Source organism: Neopelma chrysocephalum, unplaced genomic scaffold (assembly GCF_003984885.1).
Source record: "Neopelma chrysocephalum unplaced genomic scaffold, ASM398488v2 Primary Assembly neopelma1_102, whole genome shotgun sequence".
Classification (NCBI taxonomy): domain Eukaryota; kingdom Metazoa; phylum Chordata; class Aves; order Passeriformes; family Pipridae; genus Neopelma; species Neopelma chrysocephalum.
The window spans coordinates 3,803,664-3,825,712 of NW_020897765.1; the positions used below are offsets into that span (position 1 = coordinate 3,803,664).

Sequence of the window (22,049 nt, forward strand, 5' to 3'; positions counted from 1 at the left end):
TGGTTTAAAATGCCAGGCAATGTAACCTTGAGGCTATACATGTAAGCAATGCAACGATTCCAATATAAATCTGGTAAAAATTTCACAAAACAAGCCCTTACTGCCCAGCAAACCACAGATGAGGACCTGTTATGGCCCACCTGCTGCCAACATCAAGCAGTCCTCAAATGGAGACAATAAAGCTTAAAACCTTACATAATGAAATAGAATTCCATCTAATATAAAATTAAGACAGTTGAATCCCCTCACTTTTCAGTATAGTACTACTATCTGAGATGTATGCTATGTATGCTATGAAGTTATAAAGTGCATAAATTACAGAGTGCACAAATCTCCTCGTGTTTTGGTTTGAATGAATGTAATGAATGAAATGTCTCCAGAAGTTAAGTCCCTGCACCTCTTTATCCAAATTTAAGCAATACTTTGTTAATAACAACATAACTCACTTTCCACAGTTGATGGTGGAAGTCTTGTCTGCTTGAAGTCCGGAAGCTGACATGAACAACTTAAAAGTTGCTGAATGATAGCTGGACTGATTTGCTTGAAGTGGTCCTTGGAAATGGAGGAAGAACCATTTTTCAAAAATATCTTCACAAGTTCATTGGCAGAGAAACAAACCTTTGTAGAAGAGTATACAGAGTTACTGAACATGTTGCATGTACCTGCATTTAATGTTGAGGTTAAATATGGAATCTTAGAAGAACACAGGGTGGTACAACCTAGAAAAAACTTGGGGTTTTATACAGTATTTTTTTATTAAATTAGTTTAATTACTTCAATTAATTCCATTTTTTTTTCAAATTAAACTTGATGCTACTATATATTTCAGAAAGACTGGAATCTTTGGAATGAAACAGGACAATATCTACAGAAGCTGGTTAATATCATAAGGATCTGACAAAATAATATCTCTCAACATTTTAGTGTCATATGTGCTAAGAAAAATATTTTACAGAATATCACAGAATATGCTGAGTTGGAAGGGACCCACAAGGATCATTAAGTCCAACCCTTAGCCCTGTACAGGACCATCCCCAAGAGTTACACCATGTGCCTGAGAGTATCATTTAAACAATTCTTGAACTCTGTCAGGCTTGGTGCTGTGACCACTTCCCTGGGCAGCCTGTTCCAGTGCCCAACCACCCTCTTTTTAATGTTAACACAAATCATATTCTTAGTCATTACTGTAAAACTTCATTGCTTGAAATAATAGTGATATTAATATAAGATACTACATCAAAAGCAACACTTAGATTTGTTCTTGTGCTGGATCTTCAGTAAGATATGAAAATAAATTGGAGGTTTTTAATTCTTTAAATAATGGCATGTCAATTTAAGGTCAGCAAACATAGTCTAAATTTGGTCTAAAGATTGCTTAATAATTGCATTATAAGAGGTACTTCAGAATTCCAGCTACTTTTTATTCTTGTTTGGAACATCTCTTTGTCAAAAGAAGGACCTTTCCTTGGGAAACTTTATATTTTGACAAATTTTCATGAAGAATTCTTTTCCATCTCCAGGATAAAACTTCTAGTAAAAACATGACCAGTTAGCACTAGAACACATTTCTAGTGGAAATTTCTGTAAACGCTTTTAAAGAGGAGTCCAGATCAAATATGTTATCTTACTTAAAGGAATAATCTTTATTTCTTTATCTCATCTGATGAGTTGTGATTCAATTTAAAAAAATATTTTTTTCTTTCATTTAAATTGGCCTACATCTGAGAATCAAGGGATTCCTAAATACTTTTTTCTAATCACTGAAGCTTAAGCTTCTTTTGAAATAAAATTTCTATTTAAATTAATTTAAAAAAATGTTGTTAAATATAGTTACTTTTAAATAACCCAGTTAAAACCCAACACCTTTCTGCCTTCGCTCATCCATTAGTGAAGTAAAATATGCCTTAAAGTTCACTAAGAAGCTGAATTAATGGAGCACTGATAAATTTGTTCTGAAACCACATTAAAGTCTTCAGGATAACAGATGATTTTGTCACCTGGATCTACTGTGTTCTGCCTTCAAGCCAAAGGAGAGCGTGAAGACAATGCAGGAGCTACCATATTGGAAAAGACCTTAATTTTGACTATTCTAGGCAGAAGTTTTGCCACTAGAAGTAGGGAACACCAACATCTGGTATCAAGTTGATAGTTATCAAGTTGTTGGTTGATTACGAGCAGCATTGCTGACCAGTCACAACAGGAATGATATTATTTAACACCTTCACTAACAAGCTAAATGCACCAGATAGCATTGACAGCTGAAATCCAACTGGACAACTAGTCGTATGGTGACTGGCATGGCTGCTGTTTAGAGGGTTCTTGACAAGCCAAAGAAATGGGCTGACAAGACCTTAATGAAGATCAGCCAAGACAAATTTATTGTGCTTCAAACGGAATAACCCCATGCATCAGTGAAGGTTGGGGAAAACTGACCAGAAGGAAGGTAGGTTTATAGAAAAAAGCCCTTGGGCTGGGTTCTGACAGACGACTTGAACATGAGCCACCAGTGTGCCCTGGTGGCAATGACCACTAACTGCACACTGGGCTGCATGAACTGTCCCTGGGGGACACCACTTGTGACCAGCTGCCAACTGGATGCAGCACCGTTCACCATCACTTGCAAGTCCCAGCCTTCTAAGCTTTCTAACATAGAGAGGCAGAGCACTAAGTCTCCATTAGTAAAGCAACTATGTGTGTACTCCTGGAGGATGATACTGAAGAAACAAGTAAATAAAATTTGCGTATTTTCATGTGAAAAACTGAATGGATGGATAATTTTGGTTTGCAAAATCCATGTTTGTTTAATGAGAAATAGTAAAGGAATACAGATATTGTGACATAGTTTAATGGAATTTAAGATCATTTGTCTTATTAGATCACCTGCTACTTCCTTGTTTTATACACATTTTTTAAACGTAGAGACAATGATGACTTAAAAAGAAAGCAGTGACATTTTTCCTGTGATAATGTTTCAAATAATGATTCCTATCTAAAAATTAGATTACAGATCTTAATGTAGTTAGCAAACACAAGCCATAAACAAGCAAGTTCCTTGTATGTAGCAGAATCTGTCACTAACAGAGCACAATCACTATGATAAGTGCAGAAAACATGGGACAAAATTAGCAACACAACAGTGAAACATGAAGAGTTCTAATGAAATATGTCAAGGAAAATAGACATAGTTAGAAAGAAGAGGAATGAAAAAAAAACCCAGAGAATCCAGGAATTAATACAGAAGAGAAATTATCTTCTCTCCAGATGTTTCTTAGTGATTTTTTTCATATATACAGAATACTTGGCTCTCAGTTGGCTACTCAGACTCAGATAACTCCCCTAGATACTTATCTTCTGAGCTACAGTCAGTATTAGAAGTTCAAGAAATCAAAAACTGAGGTTCATAAATTCTTCTATTACTGGAGAACAATTTTTCTTCTTTTACAGACAGTGTCACAACCGATTTCTGTCCTTCCTAGTTTAAAATTTATATGAAACATATTTAAAATGATCTTAATTTAAAGTTATTTTGAGACCCCATTAAAAGCCTCATCATGATGATCAGTATGATTCTTTTTTGTAGGCAGCAGGAAATAAAGAAATCTATTGATAGAGTATGCATTTCATATTCCATAAAACTACACAGATAAATATCTATCTGAATGGCATTTAACCAGATGCAACTTGTCTCAGTTCCACATCATATAATGACTACAAAGCAAAAGTCAATTGCACATCACTCATTCTCCTAAATGGAGAATAAACATTGTCACTGAGTTAATGTAAATTGTAAAAAATTGAAATAAATAGAAATGTGTCCTTTGAAGTACATATTTCAAATGTATGCATCAAAATATATACCATTTATTTTTAAATTCTTAGGATAAGGACAAATTCACCTGCAGTGAGCCAGTGTCCTTCAAAGTCCTCAAAGAGGATACTGGGTTGTAGCTAGGACTCTGTCTTACAGACTCTCTACTTTCTAAAGAAACCTTCTGGATTCCATAGACGGTTATTAAAAGAGTTTGGAAATGCCCAATCTTCAGTTTACAGAAGCCTTTTAAAAGCAACTTTCATAGAAATAATTTACTTTGTTTTCCTTAGTACAAAACAACCCTTCTTTCTACCAGGTCATTTAAGGGGGCCTAGAAGCTCTGTGACATAAGAGCACAAGAAATCTCTAATAACTGTGTGAAAACATTGAAGCCATGCTACTACAATCATCTATAACTCTTCTGTTAGCCCTTCCCAGCTACATTAATCACATGGTAAACATCCATAAAGTTCTTTCCCCAATTAATATTTAAATAAATATAACTATATAAAAATATATTTCCATCAGTATCAACATGACTTTTTGAAACTAATACATTTTACCTCAGAAGTTATGTACTGTGTGCAAAACAATTTGAACTTTTGTCACTGAAATTCTGTGACCAATACTATAATAACAGAAAAACAAACTAACCTGGTCCCAATCTGTGTTCCTTTCACGATCTTCAAAATAGCCTTTCAGAGAGTCTCCTTTTGTTTGGTTTCCTTTGAATGGAGTATTTTTTCTTCCAGTATCTCTGATTGCCATACTGTAACGTCTTCTTTTGTGACTGTGGAATTGTCCATTTACAGTGCAGGTCTTTTTGGCTGTAAGCACATTTAGTAGTTGTTCTAGTTCTAGTAATTCATTAGAAAACAGATACGTTACCATGGGAAAACACACATTTAGAAGATAAAACCAAAAACAATTATTAAAATTTTGTTAGTTATAACATTAATTCTATTCCTCATTCTAATACTCTTTTTTCAGTTTGGTGCTGGAGGCAATTTATGCTTAACAACTCTAGAAGTCCAAGACACCTAGATACTCAGCCTTTCCTGTTTTACATGCCCCACTCAGATGTTTTGCCTATGACTGTCTCAGAAGAAAACAGATGGGACTGAAAGCAATTCATATTTCATTTAATCATCAATCTCTTACAAAGTTATCTAGTTATTGCTAAAGAACTTCACTGTTCTTAAAATTTTCCTGTGCAAATGGAACTCCACACTAAGTCATCATGGCCAGGTATTCAGACCAGAAGACAAATCCTTTATAGGGTGTCCTGAAATCAATCTTCGGGGCACTGTGCTGCTCTTGCATTTCAGAAGTGGAACATAGGACAGCAGATTTTCACTCTTCTTTGGTTAATCAAGAAGCATGCCTGCTCATAGCACTGAAATAGGAAGGAGGGAGTGAGGATCCCTAATCCAAATCTGAGATAATGCAGGGATGTACCCCATGACATAGCTTGAGTGCAAGGAGTGCTTCTGGTGATGAAATTCTTGGTTATTTGAGGGGGTGTACCTTATCCTACCTTACTTATCACCTTCCTTACCCCCTCATTTTCAAATAAAACCATAGTGATAGTTTCTGTAAACCTTAGTTTGTCCATTAGAAATGAAAGCAGTCCACAAACTGATTTCAAAGGAGTTTAGGTCAATGAGAATAAGAAAGTTTCTATGTGATAATCCTTTAATGTTGTTAAACAGAAAATATAAATGGTATACTCTTAACAGTAAATCTTACAAAAAGGCTTCTGATAAGATGTTTGACTACTTTCTTTTGGCTGCTTAAGCAAACAGATCTGTATATCTACACTGAGGAATGAGTTACTAAGGCATCTAATCTGGCTACTGTACAAGAATTATCCCATCTATCCCTTAAAGAGTCCTGCAATGTATGAAGATCTGCATAAAGAAGCAATGTAAATGAAGCCCCAGTGAACTTTGCCCTCACAGCTAGATTGCCACCCTCAGAGCTCTCTTGGGTAGTTCAGATGGTGCTGAGCAATTCAGTTATAAATTAATGTTGAATAAAATGTAATAATCTCAGTAGCAATTTGCTTTATACCTCTCTGAGAATTATCAAAATAAGGAGTTTCTTTCCCAACCTTGTTTTTAAATTTAGAAGAGACTACTTAACAACTTTAAAATGAAGACCTAAAATGAAGTGCAAAAAAGTCATTTAGGCATTTAAAGATAGTTTACATGAAATGTGTGTTGCAAAAGGCAACTAGAGATTAATGAATAGTTTACCTGTCACTTGGAGCTCAGTGGTACTGTTTAGAGAACTGAAGATATATTTTATAAAGAATTCTGGGGAAGGCAAACTTGCTTTCCCCATGCAGACTCCTTGGAGAGCCAGAGTAATGATTAAAGCAGCCAGGCGTGGAAGAGTGTTTTCATCAGCACCATCTCTGTCTGTTATATCAGCATTTTTCTCCAGAGTGCTCACATCAACACACTGAAATCAGGAGAAAACAGCATGAAGACAGCCCTGGTCACCTCCATTTAAATAATCGGAGTGACAGGAGGAGAAACTGGGGAGAACACTTTCACAGACAACCAGAGTAGAAAAAATTAAGATTGAAGTTGTAATTGACAACAGGGCAGTGAAACAAAGGACATTTTTATGAAAACAGACATAGAATTAAAAATCCTGAACTTTTATTCTGTGTCTAGTGGGGAAGAAGTACAGTCCTTCATTCAGGTTATTTGTACTTAGCGTTATTTTTGCTTAGTGTTATTTTCATGTCGTTTCTATTATTCCAGTGTCCTCAATTGCATCTACATCTACTTCCAGAAAGTGGTAGAAAAGGGAGGAATTTTCATTAAGGCACAGGCAATTGACTTTATAATATAGACTTTAATTCTTCATCTTAAACTTCAGTGAGAATTCTCTAAATGTTTTTAGTTCCCGATCTATTAAATGGAAATAATATTTTGTTATGGAGTAGTTATCTGGGGATAATATGGAAAGATATAATTTTGCAAATAAAGAGTGACTTCTCTGCTGGGTGACCAAAAAGAACAGTAGTCAGTGGTGTACAACCATGTGTGTGGATGTCTGCAGGTCTGTCTCTGTTACCTGGAAACTTATCCCTGTTTTCTTCTATTTTTGCCTTTCTTGTTTGTTTCCACTTCACACGTTGGGGTTTGAAAGAAACAACAAAAACAACACAACAAAGGCAAAAAATATTTCTTTCTAACTCTTATTAACTAAACTAAAATGACAACTAGATGAGCCAGTACAGCAGTCGTTTGTTTTATTCATACTCATCTCTCTGTCTGTAGGCCATAAACACTGCAGAGAGGAGACTGGTTGGCATTTCTTTTCCTGTTCACTCATTACACATCAAAATTTCCCCAATCCAACGTTTAATCCCTCATTTCAAACAAGATACTAGGTGCTATGAATGAGAAGAGGATATTTTCTGTGAAATGAAAACACATAGTCACTAAAAATTCTTTTCTTCTATTACTAACTTGCATACCCTGCATCATTGGTCCTTTTTCATAACTCAGGTGTTGTGATTCTAAGTATTATGCTATTATGTTTTGAGTACCTTTCATAAAAAAAAACCTCTTTTCCCTCAGGTCAGTGAGTGGTGAAGTTTCAGTTACTGGACGGGCTTGACAACTGATTATACTGCCAGCATAAGCAAACAGAATCCACAGTAAAGAACTTTCTGGGTTGTTATTCTATCTTGACATTCCAAATACACACTGATGCCTCTTTACAGTTGCTCAGATACCATTGGATTTCTTGGAAATCGGCACGTTCACCAAGACTCAAAACCAAAAAGTACTGGTCAATGAATAATTTATGATGTGAAATGATTACATAAAGAAGACAGAAAGAGGAACTGGAGGCCCTCAATATTCTGGACACAGCCAGCACTCCTACCCATCTTCTGTTTGTGCAGAAAACTCTACTACAGTATAATGTAAATTAAAATCTAATTATATGAAAAGAAAAGGGCATATTCAAGCTTTGCAGTATGCGAAATTTAACATTATGAACAGATCTAAGGGGCTACAAACAGGAGGTCAATCTGCGCTTCAGGAGTTATCTTAACAGACAAAAAGCTATTTTATTCCCCATTACAAGGAAAACATTTTTTCTTAGATTTTGAACTCTAAAATATTATTCTATTATTTTAGAGGTAAGGAATAATACTTGAGGTAAAGAATAATGAACAGCAATGAGAAAACTCACTGCATGTTTCCTGACTCTAGTAGGGATGATTTTAGCTGAAAATACTCAGTATGCTTTTTTTTTTTAACTTTAAGCTTATCTGTATCAATCTTTCTACAAGGTATATCTGTGCTGGTAGATAATTAGTCACAAATGTATGTGTTCCAACTGAAGGAAACCATCATTTGGATAGATTCCTTATTCTGTCCTGCTTTGGATGGACATGGAAGTGTAGAACCTGGCAAGGATTTCATCATAGCATAATGATTTGTTACTTCTCCTGTACAGCCAGATCAGTTGTAGAGCTGTTCTGCTTTATACTATTTAAATACAATCACTGCTAGTGTATATATATATATATATACACTATAAAATACTAAGAGATGAGAAAGTATTTTCTGTGCTTGGAGCCAAGTGCAAGATCTTGCATCTACACAGCTATGCTCTTTTTCATCTGCTTTAAGCTGGTCAACTGCATCTAAATTACCTATTGGGAATGGTCCCTGATATGCAGTATCTCCCCAGCCATGTCTCAGCAGACCCTGTGGAAGTGCTAGGTAGCCAAAAGCAACTCAGGGAAAAGTCTAACATTAAACAGTATGCATAACAAAACCCCAGTGTTCAGCCTGTGCTCTCACACTGTTATTTACTGGTTTTCTGGCAGGCCGTGATACTGACACAATGTCTGCACTAACATATAGGCATTATATCAGTAGCAAATATGAAGCTATATTTACTTATGTTTTCTTTACCTGGGTTTCAGAAGTTTTAAAATGTTGCCGTACTGCAGCTAAAATATCTTCAGTTTCATTCCGTGAAAAATAATAACAGTCTTCATCATGTCTTAAACTAAGCATATTCTGCAGGTAAAATTTATAATCCTTATTATTCAAGCTGAGTTCTGGAGAACATAGATCTCTGCGATGAAGAATGTAGTAGAGAAGAATAAGAGAAATTCTCTCAAATACTTCTTCACTGAGATGGTCTTCTAAATCTCCTCCAGCTACTAGCAACAAAGCATCTGGTTCAAGGCACTGTGAAGAAATAAAAATAAATGGAAATTCAACTCAAGTAACACGCTGCCAGGCACCTGCAAATACAATTAGGAAAGACAGAAGGAGAATTCAACTTTTATATTCAACTACATAGATGCAGACTGATGGAATGGTAGGAGGAAGGTACAGATAATTCAAGGCAGTTCTGTGGCCGCAAGATCACACTGTGTTTTTTTGTCCAGTGCCACTTTTGTTTTTAAGAAATATCCCAGAGATGTGGTTTTGAGCAACCTGGTCCAGTGGAATGTGCTCCTAGTCATGGCAGGGGGATTTGAGGTCCCTTCCAGCAGAAATCATTCTATGAGTCTACTCTGTGATTCAATGATTTGATGATTTAAGACTCACTACAAATTAGGACTAACTCTGATCAATCATTGTAGAGATTAAAAGCCTTCCACTGGCTTCAAAAGATTATACTTCTGGTTATAAATATATTAGATAAGGGTTATTAGATAAGGCTATTCATATTTTCATCTGTGCATTCTACATGTGTTTGCATCGTAACATAAAAATCGTAGTTAATTCAGGGTATGTAAACAGAAGTTACATCATATTTGATGCACTGTTGAAAGAATTAATTGACCCTGTAATCACACAGCTATTTTTATGTTTTTCTTAATGAATTCTATTGACGACAACAATGCAATACAGTGCAGAGAGCCAGCACAAGGTCTCAGCACCATTTAGTCCTTCAAATACATTTCAAAAAGGACTGAGATTATGTACTGACCCTGTCCAGGCTTTCTATCTGAGCACAGATTTTTTTAATACATGTATATATACATATGTATATTTACATATGTCTACATAAAACTCATTTTTTTTATAGTTTCCAGAAACTTTTGCCGGCTCAAAACCAAGTTAGTCTTTAAAATTAGACAAGAAGACTAATAGAAATCTATGTTAGGCTATGAGAAATTAGATACTGAACTCCAGAATAAAGAATCTTTCTTGAAGAGATCCTGTAACTAATGTCATTCACTGTTTATCTGCTTTTGTCCAACAGACTCCTTTCCAAGCATGATATAGGTGTGTCAGCTAATCTCAACCATTACGGTAGAGTAGCCAAACTGTACATTTCAGGGAAGAAACTACAACACATGAAAGTACCATTGAAGGATCAACACTGCACTCTAATAAATTCATGCATACATACAGAGTCTAGTTTTTCAGAATAAATTGTTTGTGGCTACCAGCATGATATGTTGGTCAGTGTGGCTCACCCTATATGTTAGTTCATTTTTCTGCACTGAAGCTGGGTTAATGAAACACACAATGCTATGTTCAGAATCCAGTGTTCCTTGGAGGGACTGAGACAACTACTACTTTTTGATATAAATAATTCTAACAAAAATTCTCAAAATACCGAGTCTAAAAAAAATCCCAAGAAAAACCCTGTTAATACTATTATTTAAATTAACTATTTATACTCATAAATGAACTAGATTTCAGTGTATTCTGCTGTGTCCTGCTTACATGGCCTATCAAGGTCTGTAAGTCTAACTTTTTCTAATACATGTCTCTGAGAATTAGTATTTGGGCTAGGAGGAATATGGCTGTTCTGTTTTCTGTCCCAAAGACCTCAAGTTAGTCAACCAGCCTTTATGAACACTCAGTACAATAAACACACTGCATGTAGTGCAAGATTTTAAAAGATTTCTGTAAGATTTCAAAATCCAGTGAGGAAAATTGTAATCAGTGAAGCCATTGTTTGCTCTTGCAAGGAAGATGACTAAAAAGAAAATTGCTAATTGGAAGGAAGCGGTGCGTCCTAAAAGATGCAGTTACTCCACAGTATATGCCTAGCCATGGAGAGTGACTCTTGAAGAGATATTAAGAGGATATAAATTGGTTCATCAGTGGTTTCGTTTTGTTGGGTTTTTTCTGCTACTAATATTTTAGAGGAATAAGATCTGCATGTCCTTGATTTAGAAATTCTTATTTGCTATAAAAGAGAAGCCCAGAACGTGGGCAGTGAACTCTGAGTTTCTTTTGTTTAAGGGGCGAGAAGTTCAGAAAAAATTGTCTTACCAATGCAAGAAATATATAACTTTTGTGTACTTAGAAGATAAAGAAGTGTCAGATGCCACTCAAGAGCTGTCAGCCCCAGCCCAAAGAGTCTTCGGGCCAGTATGTAAAAACAAACCAAAAGAAGTCTAAAAAAAAATGTTAAAATTTCACTGCTTTTAAATGTCCATTAGAGACATCATTAAAAATAATAGTTAAAAAATGTTGAAAACAAAGTCATAGTATAAACAGAATCCTGGATTTAGAAGGGGAAGTTGAATCTGAAATCAATTAGTGATTCCCAACAAGCATGAAAAAAAAATGCCAAGTTAAGGTGGGGCATTTTGTTTCAAATTTTTATGATCTTGAAGGATAGTGCTTCTTGCAGAGTTTTTGCTGTCTTGATTTACCAAATCTTGTTAAATCATCATGGAAGATTTCAGCACAGTGCCATGTGGGCTCCATGTGACTGAAGATGCCACGTCTCTCTCATGGATTTCCTATAGACAACTGTGTTCCTGTGGCACTGGCACAGAAACACTGGCAGTACAGGATATGTGCAATGTTTTTGACTCAGCCAACACTGAGGAGCACTGCATATGGTGAAAGTCCTCAAATTCTTCCCACAAGAAATTTCCAAGATGAAGCCTGAAGAGAGCAGCCACATGACCAAAGTCTCAGCTAAGTTTCCCTTAAATTTCTTCCATCCAAGGTCATAGTGGGAAGACTCTCCACAAATACAGCACAAATACATATGGAAAAAATATGCCAATCAAGAGAAGAAAAACAAAGAGGGCAAAAAAAAAAAACTAGAACCCTGTTTTGTGAAATTTAGGAGGACTCATATTTAACACATTCTCAGCTTTTGATCTGGGTCCATACATTTCTGTTGCTCGTATGTGCATAATCTCCTTCATAAAAAATATATATCCATTTAGGCATCTACATTACTTATGTACAAAATTTTACATTTGGGTTCATATGAGAAATGGGAGCATTTATTGAAAGGGTCAATTAAGTAAGTAGCTGTCTACTGCATAGGATAAAAAGATTGCCGATTCATTGGCTTGGCAGATTGCTGAGAATAGTACTTCATGAAAGCATTCACCTTTATGACCACCCTCATTATTGTGGTATAAAGTGAGACTCTGCTGTATGTAGGTCACTGAACAACAGTGCCAGAGCCAGAATAATGTCATTGAAAGCCAAGACTGACCAAGCCCTTTGTCGTCCTTTTCAGCGAAGTTGCCCACTTAGCACTGTGTCTGTCCTTTCTTCATTGAATCATGAATCAATTCTGCAAATATTCTCAACTCAACCAGACAACCAGTCCTTCTGTGAAACTGTACCCTGGACTATTTCCAGTTTCAATTTGGATTTGTAGATTCATTGTTCTGCTTTTGATTTTCCTTGACCTGAACTGCTTACCAAAACCCTCCCCTAAATCTTGAATGATTCAGTGAGGTGGCACATAAATCTGAGACAATCCTGTCTGGGTTTTATTTTTATGAAGTAAAAGCAAAAAAAAAAAAGCAGAACTGGTCTCCAGTGTTTACTTGTGTCTTTCCACGGTGGAAATCTTGTGCCTAAAATTCAAGCTCATGCTTTATCGTTAGATCAGATTTAAGTAGAAAAATTTTGGTTGGAAAACAAACACTTAACTTCTAAAGGAGAATTATTAGTGTTATGTGACTGAAGCTTGGCATTTTTAAGGAACGCATGTCATGTTTGGAATATCTCTTCATGAGCTTAAGCAATAAATAATAATTCAAAATTAAAAACTTAAAGCAGGGATTTTTTTTTTCCTGCAACAACAAGATTTTTACATGTTTAGGTTCTGTATTCAGGACAGTATCACTCTAATAAGTAATGTTAGAACTCACTGACAATGCTGTAAAGATATCCCTCATTAATTGAAGCACTAACCAGATTACAATCCTCTTGCATGCCATAAATCCGCTGTGGGCATTCAGCTCTCTCCAGTAACATTTTGACCAGTTCTCGTGAATGGTTCATGTGGAGCTCAGTGTTTTCAGCTGAAAGAACGCGTAAAACTTCCATCAGATAGCCTCTGCTGGGAGCATAGCTGCCATCCTGCCCATGCTCTTCCCCAGGCTGTCCTTCAGCAATGAGCACGCTGAATATGAAAGCAGAACATACCACCCCAAGAGCTGAATGCTTGGTCAGAAAACACATCTCCTCTTCTTGCAGTCAGGGATCTGCACTGAATGTTGGATTGTTGTTTGCACTTCAGAGCTTAAACTGGAAACCTGAGGAATCTGAATGGTAAAGGGGAAAAAGAAACCCCAACCCTTTAATTAGTGTGAATGCAATATGTTTGAAAGGATTTATTAATTGGTCGGCTAAGCTGATTTGCAGTGACAAGCTGTTTTTGAACAACAGGGAGCCTGTAAGGGCTTTACAGCATGGAACAGCAGGAAACTAAGACAACCATGGCCTTAAAACTTCTGTAGAATTACCAACAAGAGGTCGTCTGAAAGTGCCCTTCCCTCCTCTTAAAAATAAAGTGTATGTCTTTCACTTCAGTGTTATGTTACTGTATTCACTAATAATTCCTTTTGGTAAGAACAGGAAAATACCATTGCTTTCACTTTCATTCCATTATGAAACACATTTCTAGTAGCAAAAATAGCTGTAAATAAATATTACTAGTGTAATACCGATATGAATGTGCAGTAATTATGTTACACAGAAATGATAGAGAGCAGGTTATATTTTCAAAACACTTTACCAATGTTACTAAACTCCAGCTATACAGCACAAAACAAGAATGAACAGGACATACTTAAAAATTAGTCGTATTTTATGATCAGATGAAAGAGTTACGAAGCTGAGGTCTTACTTTCACTCAAAGAACTCAGTGAGTAAACAAGACAAACACAGCCCAAGCAACAAGTTTAACTTGTTAACTCTAGGTGCAAAAGACATTTTGTACTATAAATCTGTCTTGTCACTACCCTTCCTAATAAACCACCACCTCCGCTTTAACAAAAATCTATCTCAGTATCTAATCACAAGAAAATTGAGTTTCACCTCAGTTTTCCACAGAGGTTTTGATTTTATTGATGGGCATGTTCTGGCAGTGACATAAATACCCAGATAATAATCCACATGTGCTAAACAGTTACACATACATTCAGCTTCTTCTATCTGCAACATAAGACGTGTGTCTTATTTTTAAGGAACCTCTGCTAACAAAGTATTTAAAATGAAAAAGAACGACTGAATTCAAATGAGCATTCACTCAGATAAAGGTTAAATGTTAGGAAATCCTATGGTCTTTAGATATATTTTACTGTTAGCAGTTAGGAATATGTATCATTGTTACAAGGATGTTACAAGCATTTATTTCTAAATGTTATTTTCTTACCTTCTGAAGGGAAAAAGAATGCTCGTGTATCTAGCTTTGTGGCCTTCTGAATCCTCAGAAGTATTTAGCTGCTGGAAGTCCAATGTTTTTAAAATTCCTTGATGGTGCTCTGGAAGTTGGAGAGGATTAGTTTATTGCTGCCTTGAAAAGTTTTCAGTTGCTATGGAGAGAGCTGCTCTTAAGGTAACAATGGAGGTGGATAGGAATTAGTACATGTTCTTCTTGGCAAGTTCTAAGCATCGCATTGTTGAAGGTATTTCACATATTTTAGTAGTTATCATTTTATGTAAACAGTATTTTAGCAGTGCAAGATGCATAAAATTATGAAAGAATGTATTTCATAACGGTGGATAATACATGCAAGCACTCAAATGTTCTCTACACTACTAAATTATCTGATCAAATCTACAACAATCCCAAATTTCTTTTTTTATTAAAATATTACTACTTTTTGAAAATACGAGAACAGAGTAGAATAGAAATCTTTTCAAGCACCTCCATAGAAAAATTATATTTTTTGTTTGCAAAACACTGCCTATAGAGAACAGTCTCTTTCTTTCCTACTTATTCTGTGCTGCATTTGCACTAGCTAAAAAACTGGGATAGCTCAGACTGCGGTGAAAAAAAATTTCTTGCACCCACTCAGATTTTCCAGAGGGATGCTGTTACAATGTTGACATTTACCTCACCATGCCATTACAATATCATTGCACTGGAAGTTAGCAGAAACTGTAACGGCTGACAGATTTCCCCAATGACAGGTACACCAGTCATATCATTCTCCCACCTTCCAAACCTTCAGTGATGTTATGAAGGACTATCAGCTCAGCTGGCTCAACAAATCCTGTGAAGCAGAAAGCCTGTAGTAATAGAAACACCATAATTCTCTTTAAATCTAGATTGACAAAAAAATCCTGGGTCCTAAAATGTGTGTAATATCTCCTATAAGGTGGTGAGTTCAAAGGGAACAACCTGAGAACTGATAATGGATACTGACTATAAAAAAATTAAACTGTTAACACCAGCTTGAAGGAAGAGAAAAATGTAAAGAAATGTTCTCAAAAATACAAAGTACAACTGCATAGAAGTATGCACAAATTCTCATGTGATCAAGGCTGAATATTTTACAAATCAGTCCTATGATTAAATATTCTTTTATTTTACTTCATAAATTACAAACTATATTCATCAAACTAACATTGCTAAACATGCAACTTTATGCACAAGAATTACAGAATTTTTTATATAAAAATTTATTTTTATATGAAAGACTGAAAAGAAGAAACGCATGATAATATGCATGTTGTCTGGCTATTAAATATTATGCTCTATCAAAAAAAGCTAACCAGGTCCAGATTTGTTCCACTAATAAAAATAATTCCTGAGATAATGGAGGAATAGTTTCCAGCATTTAATTCGGGGGATTACTCAATCTCCAAATAAACATAAAATAGGTTTATCCGTACATAATTTGGTGGTTTGTATATAATTAGAAATTGAAACTAAGAATTCATTCCATCCAATTAAAGTGTACAAACAGTGGGAGAGTTGTTTCAGTTTACTGAGAGAAGCTAACATTTAAAAACACATTTGATGATTTATAGCTATTGAAAGCTGCTGAGAGATTTACATAATAATAATGGCTACAACTTACTTTAACATTTATATTACAGACTGATGGTAAAAAAAGGAAACATTCAGTACATTAAAAAGTAACAGATAATATTTGGTACATGCTATTACGGCTGATTCAAAGGAGAAAGGAGAATTCACTTCCCTTTTTATGACTAAGTGTTGCAAGCCTCCTCTGGCTTGGAAATGAATTTCTCAGTGGTGGTGAAATCACTGATGGTGACTCAAGGCTCAGCTTCTGCTTTTACCCCTGATACTGTGATTTCAGTCATGCCATTGTCATCAAAGAATTGTTCTGTCTACACAGCACTTGGATTACTACTTTCGAAGTAATTGCTGGCATCAGTTGCTAAGTCCTTTTTTCAAACCCTTCAGTAGCAGCATTATTTCCCTACTAGCTACCCATCCTGAAGCTGTACCAACTGATAAAATGGGACAGCAATAATAACTGAGCTTTGTAGTTAGATGCCCATTAGAAGTTTGCTAAGATACACACACAGAAATAAATCACTGGTACAGTTTAATGTCTTAAAACCTCCCAAAGCACCTATCACTATTAATGTTGTCTCGTGTTACAAGACTTTACCGTTTTGGCTCAAATTTTATTACATGTCTTTTGGTAAATTTTAATAAAGGGGAAAAAAGGTTCATGCACAATGCTCATAAGCTAAACCAGAGACTCTCCATTTAGTGTAGAATGATAATATGCCTGTAAGAAAGAACTTTAAAAGGAACTTGAGAGTTGGGGTAACTCAAATTCAAGTAGCTTACCATTCTAACATGACAACAGACTCTATATGGCAAAACCAGAGTTATGATGAACTTCCTGATTAAATAAGGAACTTTAACATTTTTTTAATTATTCCATTCCATTATTTATTATTGGATTCTACACTACACAAGGTACTTAGGTACCTTGGCATGATCAAGCAAGGATCTGAGCTCAAGAATTTGTAGAGATAATCAATATTTTTAAATTAGTTTGCGCAATTACCATGGTAGGGTACTTGCAAGAGAGTAACTGGTGTTGTTGACAGACATAGGTATATATCCCAGGAAAATATGTAACAGAAGAAATAAGATAAAAAGAAGAGTGATAAAAATGGTAACTTCATAAAACTCTTATTTTTATTTCATTATTGGATTGATGATCCCAGACAACTGCATATGAGATTTTATCCACATACAGATACAATCGTTTTTGATTTAGAAAGCTCATATAGTAATACCCTAACTTCCATTCTCAGTGAAAAGGAGTGAAGGGAATTTCCAAATGGCATAACTAGATATAGAGCATGCAGCAAGCCCTCTTTGGTTATAGGATTTTTATTCAGTTAAAGTGAACCAGTAAGACTTACTGCATCTTATCTTGTTTCTCCCACCCTTGCACCTGCTGCAAGAATAAAAGCAAGTTGCCCCTTCACAAATGCCATGGATAACTCCACTCTGCAATTTTCTGTTTTTCAAAGGATTGGTGAATAAATTATGTAGGAACAGAAACCCTCTTTAGAGAACTCACTCTGAGATGACAAGGACATTCCCATGAGCTCTACCAACATGACAAACATCTTAATTTTATTTGAACAGTAGAATGGGAGTAGATATAGGCATAATTTTAGCAAGACCCCTGCTGAACTTCATATCATACTGAGAAATGTAGCTATATAACTCTTATTCCTTCAATACTGTGTAACTCTTTTTGATGAACTAAGCAAATGTCTTTTTTACTTTTTACTAATCGCAGCAATTATGGCAAATACAAGAGAATCCTCTGGTACTGCAGATTTCCTCCATGTTATTAATGTGATGTGTGCACATTGTATAATTACAGCCATAGGCAGCATATTGACATATGAGAGAACCACATTTTGCATGTAATTTGTGTAGAATTTCAATATATAAAGCATCTATGCCAATGAATCAATGCCAGAGTGCTGTAATAAAAAATGCCAGTACTTTAAAATTACCAGTCAATTAAGCTTCTTTGGCATCACATGTCAATCCAACAATATTGCATATATTAAGGTTGCCAATGAATTAAAATAAATAAATGTTTTTTAAATTATGTGAATTACATATATTAACATAGAGTTATATATATTAATATATGTGCCTGGAACTAGTCTTGTTTTATTTCAGGATAGCAAAATTCACCTGTTATTAGAAAGTTTTTCTTAGACCTGGAAATCTAGTTGCATTAAAGTAGAACACAAAGAAGCCATAGATTACTTCCACTCTAGGCCAGCAAAGCCCTCATATTTTATAAAATATACCTCCAGAAATGCCTTCTCATATATTACAGAATTAAGGTGATATTTATTGTCCTAAGATATTACTATCATGAAAACTTAAATGAAATGAAAGTGTTCATTTATATGGAAAGTGTAATCTAAAACTTCACTAATTGCCTCCATCTTACTACAGACTTCTCCCTCACACAATCTCTCTATTGCTCACTATCTGGCTAAATTTAAAACAAACAAAAAAAAACCAAAAAACCATTGAGATGCAGAGGTAACTATCAAGACTATTCAATGACAACAATTATGATCAAGAACCTGAACACAATGGGAGGTATCTTGTGCAAGAAAAAGAGGGGTTTTCATAAGGATGGATATGGTGTTGCTCATTTTTAAGTTAAAAAACACATGGGGAAAAAATGCTCTTGTGACCATCCTTAGAAACTTTATCAGCCTAACTTTATTGAAGGTATCTAAACATCAAAGTACAGCTACCAAACTATCTAAGTCAGCTTCAGTTATCTCACCTTCCCTTATATTAAACAGATGCAGAAATCAGATACTAAGCTTTTCGCTGCCTATTGTGTGGTTTTGTCCTGGAGACCTATCAGAATATTATTATGTATGCTTTCTTCCTGCTCCTTTAGGTTTCCAAAGAATCTGGGCTCAAAAACCAAGCTGATCTTTCTAGCAGTGTCTTCTCCAGTCCAAAGCATTTACAGTCCAATTACACACGTTGAATTATTAATTTAAATATCCGAAATGAAATATTAGTATGTAGTAGAAATGTAGTATTACAGTATAGAACACCAAGTGATATTTTAATGGGAAAAAATAGGTTTTAAAATTGAAAAATAACCTTTGACAGTTATACTGTTCACCTTGCAGGAAACTGATGCATTGTATGTCACATCTTCAGCCATTGACTTCTGACTCCAAAATATTAATTTGTTCCTTTCCTGCTGGTACTCATCAACTTATGCTTGAGAAGCACTCAAATCTTCTTTATGTAATCTGCATGTTTTTTCCTTTATGTAAATATTCATAAAATATTTATAAATAATTTTTACTATTAGAGAAATTGAGATAACAAGTGTTTATTCACATTACTTTTTGCTTTTCAAACTGCGACTCAGTGTTCAGTTGTTCTAAAGAAATTCTCACAACTGGGAGAAGTCATTGCAAGCAAACACCTGTTGCCTGAGAGAAGACTGATATTTGTCAAGGTCTACCAGTCCACCTAAAAACCAAAAGAAAAATATGTTTCTGGGTCATGAATACAAGCCAGGATGAGAGGAGGGAAGAGAGTTTCTTTCTTTCTCTTTGTCTTAAATTCAGGAAGTCTGTAGTTGGAACCAACACTACAAAGAACTTACAGAATAGTTGAGTGACTAAATAGGCCTCAAGTAAAAGATGTTGAAGCAATAAAGGTGAAAAGAAAAAAAAAAGGAAAATCCTAAAATGAAAGGATAATGAAAGAACCAGTATAGATAGAAAACAATTTAGCCAAATACAAACTTCATTGCATTACAGTGACCTTAGTTTTCATCTTTATTAAAACTACAGACCAAATACTATCTCCCCAGTGTAACCCTGTATTATATCCATTGTTCAACGGTTTGGTAACAAGAATAGTAAGGGAGGAGTTTGTTATAATGTTCATATTTTATGAAAGAAACTTTTTGCCACTAAAAAGCTTTTTTCTCTCTCTATAACCTAAGTAGTTAACCTAAATACCAGAATTCTCAATAAATGTACATATGTAACATTTATATTCTAAATTACATGCTTTCTTTTTTCCTAGCCTATAAGAAACACACAAAATCTCAACTACTATTTTAACTTTGCAAATACAGTTTGAGTTAACACACCATATATTCTTGTAACTTTGTTCTATTCAATTTAGGATAAAATTCTTATTTTGTCATCAAGACACATTGCTCATTCTGCTCTGTGTTGGCCACAGAATTCTTTGTATCCTAGTTCCTAGAACAGAATTGTTGTATTTTAATAATACTTCAATTAATTTAGCATGTCTTTGTTATTGGTTGTGTGATTTTTTGTTTCAGTTGTGGAAGGTTCAGTATGTATTATACTAAGAAGCACCAGAATAACACACCATACTGAGGGGAGATATTGGTATCTTCACCGTTTTCCTCTCCTGTAAGTGAACATTTAAAGCAGTTTAGGAAGTGTATAGAAGACCTTCTCATGATGGGCAACAATAGTGCTTATATAAGCAGTTTATTATGTCTGCGTGTTCTCGGTACACAAACATATATAAGAGGAGTATCAAATACATCCAAAGAATATGAAAAATAATCAAGAAACCCTAGGTCTAATTCAATATGATTATTCTGTCAACATAGCAGGTTTTTCTTCACTTACTAAATTCACCTGATAAGCATGCACCACTATAACCACAAACATTATTACCCATGAAGTATTTTTAAAATAATATTCAAATGTTCATATCTTTCCTCAAAATATTTGGCCATGTGCATGCAGCAATTACATTTTCCTCTTTTACGATTGCAGTCTACTTCACTCCCAACTCCCGTGGATGAGTGATGAAATGCAGGTCTTAACCCTCCATTATTTCCCGTCTTAGAAACCCTTATCGCCCTGTAATGTAGGATTATTATGTACTATTAAGTTTCACAGCATATCTAAAACTCCAAGTCTCTAATTCTTTCTGCTTGAATACCTGAATATCGTCTGTAATCTCTTGACCCAGTGTCATCTGCTAACTTCATGCCAAAAAAAAAAACTAAGAAAGTATAAGAAAACTCTAAAGATTTGAATCCGAGGAGATCACATTAGCAACCTCATGGCAGGCCAATCAATGCCTTTTCAAAGCAATCTACAACCTTCTAGATTTTTACCACTCCAAATAGTTACAGACTTATTATAGTGAAGCCCTGGCATATCTGATCCTGGCATCTGCTTTGTACGGAAGATCAGTCATTTAAAAACAAACCAAAAATTTAGCTTCCTACTAGTTTATTAGTTAGTCCCACTTTATCAGCTTTTGAATGGAAACAATGGCTTATTTTATAGCCAAAAACATTTGCTTTCATAAAAACAAAAATTAACAAAATATAGGATTAGTCCTTTCTATTTGTGTAGATACAATAATAAATTACAATATTGAAATTATTCAAATACTGAATATTGAAAATATTGAACATACTGAAAATAAAACCAATAGAGATGTAGATTATAAGAAAAGCTTTATTTAACAGGCAGTTATACTATTTCAAAGCACTTGACAGTAGTAACACTTTCTCAGATCTTTTTCAATCTTTTTTATTGTATTCAGACTGTTTCTAGGTAAATAAATTTGTTCCAGCAAATTCAGCTGGAAGCTATCAAAAATATATACATAACCAGCCAAGTCTGAAATTGATGTTTGCTCCAATACAGAACAGAGGCACAGAGTTAGTGGGCTAATTATAAAGACAGTTGTTCCCATTAGACAGCTTTTTCTTAAGAACTAAAAAGCTGTTAATGTCCTTCAACTATTGAAGTTAACAGTACTGGTATAACCAGGGTTCTATCCCATTCTGGTCTTTTGTGGTTTCTACTTCTTATATCCAAGTTAGATGCTCACTGACTGTACTTAAAAAATCACATAGATGGCATCACTTAATATCAGTGTGAACACAGAACATCATGGAGGGCTGCAAGTTGGAAAGCAGATTTCAGGTATG

At 35.0% G+C, this 22,049-nt stretch overlaps 1 protein-coding gene across 7 annotated transcripts in view; it reads right to left on the reverse strand.

The window, feature by feature from the left end:
• Nucleotides 1–14,645, reverse strand: part of SLC39A12 (solute carrier family 39 member 12) — a 33,521-nt gene extending 18,876 nt beyond the window's left edge. For 2 of the 7 annotated variants that reach the window (XM_027695665.1, XM_027695663.1), the window contains exons 1-6: nt 14,465–14,645; nt 13,000–13,352; nt 8,764–9,045; nt 6,070–6,277; nt 4,466–4,668; nt 447–618 (exon numbers count right to left, since the gene is read on the reverse strand). In XM_027695665.1, coding sequence (XP_027551466.1) covers nt 447–618; nt 4,466–4,668; nt 6,070–6,277; nt 8,764–9,045; nt 13,000–13,269 — 1,135 coding nt within the window. In that variant the 5' untranslated portion in view covers nt 13,270–13,352; nt 14,465–14,645. Of the gene's footprint in view, nt 1–446; nt 619–4,465; nt 4,669–6,069; nt 6,278–8,763; nt 9,046–12,956; nt 13,353–14,464 lie in introns of those variants that run through there. The other 5 variants (XM_027695664.1, XM_027695669.1, XM_027695666.1 and 2 more) reach the window with 5 other exon arrangements.
• Between the last annotated feature and the right edge of the window lie 7,404 nt (nt 14,646–22,049).